This window comes from Poecilia reticulata, linkage group LG21 (genome assembly GCF_000633615.1).
Source record: "Poecilia reticulata strain Guanapo linkage group LG21, Guppy_female_1.0+MT, whole genome shotgun sequence".
Lineage (NCBI taxonomy): Eukaryota > Metazoa > Chordata > Actinopteri > Cyprinodontiformes > Poeciliidae > Poecilia > Poecilia reticulata.
In genome coordinates, this window is record NC_024351.1 from 6,769,074 (window position 1) to 6,775,430 (window position 6,357).

General features: G+C 38.4%; 1 protein-coding gene across 1 annotated transcript in view; it reads left to right on the top strand.

Annotated features, from left to right (window-relative positions):
- LOC103457593 (transforming growth factor beta-3-like) overlaps positions 1-5,944 on the top strand; it is a 13,441-nt gene extending 7,497 nt beyond the window's left edge. Inside the window, exons 3-7 of the mRNA XM_008397868.2 lie at positions 531-660; positions 769-876; positions 1,089-1,254; positions 1,339-1,492; positions 2,160-5,944. Of these exons, the coding sequence (XP_008396090.1) occupies positions 531-660; positions 769-876; positions 1,089-1,254; positions 1,339-1,492; positions 2,160-2,318 (717 nt within the window). The 3' untranslated portion in view covers positions 2,319-5,944. The remainder of the gene's footprint in view (positions 1-530; positions 661-768; positions 877-1,088; positions 1,255-1,338; positions 1,493-2,159) is intronic.
- The last annotated feature ends 413 nt before the right edge of the window (positions 5,945-6,357 follow it).

Genomic DNA, 6,357 nt, shown 5'->3' on the forward strand with positions numbered 1-6,357 from the left:
ATTGATATATATGTCTGCTTTTTATTTTACAAAAAAGTTACAAGTTTTCAGTCTGTCATGAACATTTATTAAAACCCCTTAAGCCCTGAGATATTTATTTCTTCAGCTGGAATAACATCCCTAAGTTCTGCTCCGTAACGGAGTGGCTGAAATTAACAACCTTCTGCTGCGTTTTCACTAGATACTCTGGGGAGTTTGAAATGATATAAATCTCCCTGTCCCATGACCAAAGCTGGATTCAATAATAATAATTAAAAAAAAAAAAAAAAAAAAAAACAGCAAACCTCAACTCTTTACAGAGCCTTGCAACATTATACCAACAACCTTAACTTTTACCTATTTTGTCACGTTACAACCACATCCTTTACTTTATGTGATGAATTTTGGATTTGATACGAAAAAACGAACGCAAAATAGTGCAAAATTGCAAAGTTAATTGAAAAGTCATTGCAAATTGTGGCGTGCATTTGTTGACAACCTCCGAGTAACAAGCAAGCTTATAATTGTACCTTTGTGTCACTGTTTTGCAGATTATGAGACCAAACGAGCACATTAGGAAGCAGCGTTTCATTGCCGCTAAAAACGTGCAGACCAGAGGCTCTCCTGAGTGGATCACCTTCGACGTGACAGAAACCGTACGAGAGTGGCTGATAAACAAAGGTGGGGTTAACATTATCCGAAAGAGTTCAAAATAAGACATCATTAATCGCTCCTGCTGATATTAAAATTATTTCTACTGCTCTCCCTTTCATGATCGTTTGGCACCAGGATCTAATCTAGGTTTGGAAATCAACGTGCATTGTCCCTGCCACACCTTCAGTTCAAACGGTGACATCATCGACAACGAAAAGGAAGTTCTGGAGGTGAAGTTTAGAGGTGGGTTTCCTCGGTTAAGTTGCCACTTGCTTAAGTGATTTCGTTGAGTGCCTGGTCAAAACTTCCTGCGTCTCCGTTGTGTGAAAGACTAGCGGGAGAAACGTTCGCGCACTTTTCAAAGCGGATGCGACGATTTATGAAAATCATGACAGGAGATGTTGTGGTGGTTAATAGCTGGTGATAGAGAAGCTGGATCCTGTCCTGTGGTTTAGGTGTCGACGGAGACGAGGAGCAGAGTCGCTTGGACCTGGACAACCTGAAAAAACATAAGCAGCAACACCCTCCTCACCTCATCCTCATGATGATCCCACCCCACCGCATGGACACCCACTCCTCTCGCCGACGCAAGAGAGCACTGGACACAAACTACTGCTTCTCGTAAGCTTTCGTTCAGCGACAGGAGCGGATCGCCTGTGAGATTAAACTTGACGCAGCCGCATTAGATGTTCTCGTGCTCCGCAGGAACACGGAGGAGAGCTGCTGCGTTCGCCGGCTCCACATAGATTTCCGCCGCGATCTGGACTGGAAGTGGATCCACGAGCCCAGCGGCTACGACGCCAACTACTGCTCCGGGCCGTGCCCTTACCTGAGGAGCTCCGACACAACACACAGCTCGGTGAGAAAGAAGGTCTATGAAGCAAAAAATGATTAACTCTAACCTCACCAAGAGCCTGTTCTAGTTTAACTCTGAAGAAAAGTAACTGCTCCCATTTACATATGTTGATCATTTAGTTGTCGAAGAGTAAAATGTGTGCAAGGTTTTGATAGAAACTTTGTCCAATAAGACGACATATTTAGTTTCAGCCACTGTTAAAGCATTTGGAGGGCTCTACACTCTGTCTGGGAAAGAAATAGCTCCTCAAACCAATACTAGAGCATTTTCTAAAATATTTTCCTTGTATGGAAAGTGTGGAAAAGGTACACAAGTGAATGGAAATATTTAAAAATATATCCTTCCATAGTCTGGTAATTGGATTGACAAAGGTACATGATACGCTAAAATTAGATGTGCTGTGATACATCATTTTGTTCTTGGGCAGAAATGCACAAGAAAGTTATGCAATTACTTAGTGTTATAGCATAAGAATGAATATGCAAATATTTTGGCCATTGCAAGTACTTGCAGACATTCCTGTCACATTGTCCGAGTGTTTCTCTGCGGTGAATTAACCCAAATCTTTCCCAGATTTCTTCAATTATACACAAGCGTAACAGACTAAACAGAAGGCATTGGAAATGTGTGTGAACAAGAGTTTTTACTTCCACACTTTGCTTCCCGACAGCTGCTGAGCCTGTACAACACTCTGAATCCAGAGGCCTCCGCCGCCCCCTGCTGCGTTCCTCAGGACCTGGAGCCCCTCACTATTCTCTACTACTCTGGACGGACCCCTAAGGTGGAGCAGCTCTCCAACATGATCGTCAAGTCTTGCAAATGTAGCTGAGAGGACACGAAAAGACTGATTGAGGGGAAAGGATTTCACTAGGTACAGAAGAAGAAAACCTCGTAGACTCTGAGCTGTGATGAATACTTAAAACTGATCCCGTGGCTTTTCTCTGTTCTGAACTAAAACTGTTTTTTTTTTCTTCTTCTTTTTGCTCCGTGTTAATTTTGCTGTTACAGAGACACTTCCGAGAGGCGAGTTATTTTTAAAACCTGACCCGAATTTAGCCCCAGCTGAATCTAATTTATTTTATGGTCTACTTTCAACTTCAAAAGTCAGATAGTCCGCAGAGTTACAATCTCTACATTGTCAGCAGTGCAGCTTTTTTATTTCGGTCCTAAATTTTAAATCCGCTCCCGTGAATGGTCGGATTTCTTTCTGGCTGGGGATTTTGTTTAAACTTTCCTTAAGTTCCCTTCTCTGTAGACAGTGGGCATTATCTTCAAACACAAAAGGAGAAAGGACAGACTCACTGCTGTATCCAAAGCCATAGCTGTGGTCTGGGGAAAGGAGAGCTGAGTGAGAATGCCTGTTGGATTTGCAATGGAAAGGCAATGAACAAAGAAATTGAGCCAAGGTTTTCTCTTTTGGCCAGCCAGCAGCGGTGGCCCTTTTATTTTCTGTGCATCTATTAGAGCGGATGGACAGGAAAGAAGAAAAGGGGACCTGAATTGCAGGGATGGATTGTGTTGGAAACTAGCCACGGGTGCGCTGCCATTCACTGGATGTTTTCATTCCTAACAGGTTCAAATTATTATTATTTTTTTTTTCTCCTCGAACATCAAAGAATTTACTGGAAGAGAGCAAGTGTTATGCAACGAGCTTTTATGAGATTTCTTTTACATTAATAGCAGATTTTGTCTGTTACGTAACTTGTCATATAGTGATTGTTTCACTAACAGAAGGGAATTGACGCGTATCGTCATTATCCACAATGAAAGCCATTTTATACTGTACTATACCTAGGATACTGTTACATTGTAATTTAGAAATAATGTCCAACTTTTGTATCTGTATGTATTAGACTAGCTTAACCTGTTGTTTGTGCCCCAGTGTGTGTCTGGCTGATGTTGTTTAAAGGCTGGAGTTCACAGAGAGTTAAATCCTCACACTTTTGTTTTGCGGCAACGCAAGAAAGTGTAAGTATGCAGCTCAGAAAGTGCAAGGTGTAGAAATAAAAACAGAGGCCACAAAAATTTTGTCCTCAGTTTAACTTTTTCTCCGGGATGGTTGACAATGTCGTTGGCGCTCATGTGAGGCAGATGTCGCGTTCAGCTTTCGAAACAGGGAATCGGAAACAAATTGAAACGACAGAAGCAAAACCAGGGTTTAAAATGTTTCTACAAACCATAACATTCAACTACAATAATCAATAAAGATAATTCAGAAGCATGAACACATGTCTAGAGATGCACCAATTTATGATCTCTAAACTAGGACTGAGACTATAAAATATTTCTGAGAGATTTGAACATTTTTCTGTCCCTTCAATAAAATGCTTACAGCAAAATAAATTTAAAAAACTGTCTCTCCCTCTATAAACTCTACTAATACTGTTTCCTTTTGTAAAGGAGGTATCAAAAACATGAAACACAACAATGATGCATCATCCTTCAAGCTGAAATTATTGCCTCTAAAATCTTTTTGTTTACTTAAAAACCTAAATGTGCAGTAAATTCTAAAAAATGTATTTATTATAAATGTACTTTGTAGTAGGGGGAAACAAATACTGCGTCAATCTTAATAATTGAGAGGAAAAATCATTTTATTGTAGTCATTCATCAGTTTATTGTAGCTTCACAGAAGAGTTTGTTTTGCAATCAATTATTCACACTAGGAAAAGAAATGACACACTGCTCCACAGCTCACCTGTTAAGCAGTGTTATTCTATGTCAAACACAAAATAGAGAAATTAGAAATTAGATTTTTTTTTAGCATCTAATGTTTGTAATTACCACAGTTAACATTGGTAGGTGTATTTATTGTAAGTATTTCCGATAGGGATGTTAGAACTTTGACCTTTACTCTGAGATTCTCAAAAAATTGCAGCCAACAATAGATGTGTGTAGAAGAAAAAAGTATCCAGACACTTTGTGCTACATCGGATGTCCAAACTCCAGTTTATTTGTAAAGCACATTTAAAAAAGAAACGAACGTTTGCACAAAGTGCTACACATACAAAGGCAAGGTAAATAAAACAATTTTTGAACTCCCCACTATAAATGAAATTAACTTTTACTTGTGTCATTATTATTGCGACCTGTTAATGTTAATGTTTAGGTATGGTGCATTCACTGACAAAAAAACACATTTTCATTTCCAAATGTTTTTCTGGTTACTTTGTAAATGGTCTAAGCAATTGTTAAACGGTTAAAAAAAATTATTTGAAACGTTGTTTGCTTTTCTCACTTTACAGGAAGGTGAAATTTAGAATTCAACAAATGGTTTGTTTAACAGTTTAAGTTTAATAACCTTTCCAACTTGATGTCCTTTAACTAGATTTCCATTCACAAACAAAAGAAGCACAGTTCACATCAACATGTGCCATTCAAATGGTTATAAAAGCTCATTTCTATTTTTATTTCTGCAGCTGGCGCTTGCTGAGCTAGCATGTGATTTGAAACCTTGCTGCTTTCAGTTTCCTTTTTTTTCTTCTTTTCTACTGATTTATATATATAAACTCACCTGTCACATTTCACACCAGTCTCGGGACAATGAGGACTGTTGTGAAAACATTTCCGTCTCTGTTTGTTTTAGAGCAGCAGTGGAAGATTATGGCACAGGAAGGGAAAAAGTCTTAATCTGATGGCAGCAATATGTAAAGTTAGACCTCATTTTCCTCTCAGAGTCAGGCGGACGTGTCTGAATCCGTGTCCTGTTTGACGCTTTCCCCGTCAGCGCCATCTGTCCTTTATGGTGTTTTTCAACCGTAATGCTGTTTGATGAAGTCTGTTATTAAAAATACAACACGCTAAACCATGCGAGCCCTTTCAAAGCTGCGACATTAAACTGTTCACTAAGCGCTTTGCCTTTTCTGCAGCAAACCTGTGAAAACACTTAACTCCAGATGAGGAAAAGATGAATTTATCCGCTGGTTCAGTCTGCCACATTGAAATGCCATTTAAAATGCCATTTTCTCAAAAGCAAGAAAAACATGAATTTTGCTTGAATCTCACCAGCCTCACCTGTTTCCTGCAAGCACATGCTCAGTTTTTTTTTTTTTCTGCTTCATGCTGGAGTAATAAATTCAAGAGCCCTTTTTCAGAGATTTATGCCTAACAGCTTTCCCAGGCGACACGCTATTACTCTTATTTCCAGGGCATATTAACACGCAGACATGTCATTATTTTCTTATTTTTCTCTGTAATAGTCGTATAAATCACACAGCAACCTGTATTTCCCAATTAATATTGTATATTAATGCACAGCTATCAGTTTGGGTCTTGTAAGCCCTTTGTTCATCAAAGCAATTTGTTTCTGATGCACAAAGTCCTAAACTATGTGATTTAGTTATTGTTTGTTAAATATGCTTGATTAAAAAAAAAGGTACTTGCAATGCATCTAGAAACTGATAAGTATGAAAATTGATGTCTTAAACATGCTTCATAAATTACGTTGAAAATGTAGAGAAATTTATTCAATAGCAGCCTTTTTATTTACCACTTAAATTGATTTAGCCTCTCTAAACATTTTTATATGTTATAAAAAAGCAAAATTGGTATTTAGAAGTTTTGACCAAACACTAAGAAGTGAAGTTTTTGTTTCGACTTCTAGAAACAGAGTCTCAATACCTGACAGTTACAGTCACGCATTGCTCTCTTTCCATTCAGTGTTGTTTTTACACCAAGCATACCTTTAAGAATTATGGCTTTAAGTCAAGTTTGGCTTCATCAGAGAATAAGTTATTTCATCACATTCATTTGGAAAAATTCACATTTGCTTTTTTCTTTTTTCAAACTATAGCCAGACTTGGTTAAATTCTTAGCCTTCTCTTGCTCTTTTATCAATCTTGAAGGGACACCCAGTTCTCAGTAATTTC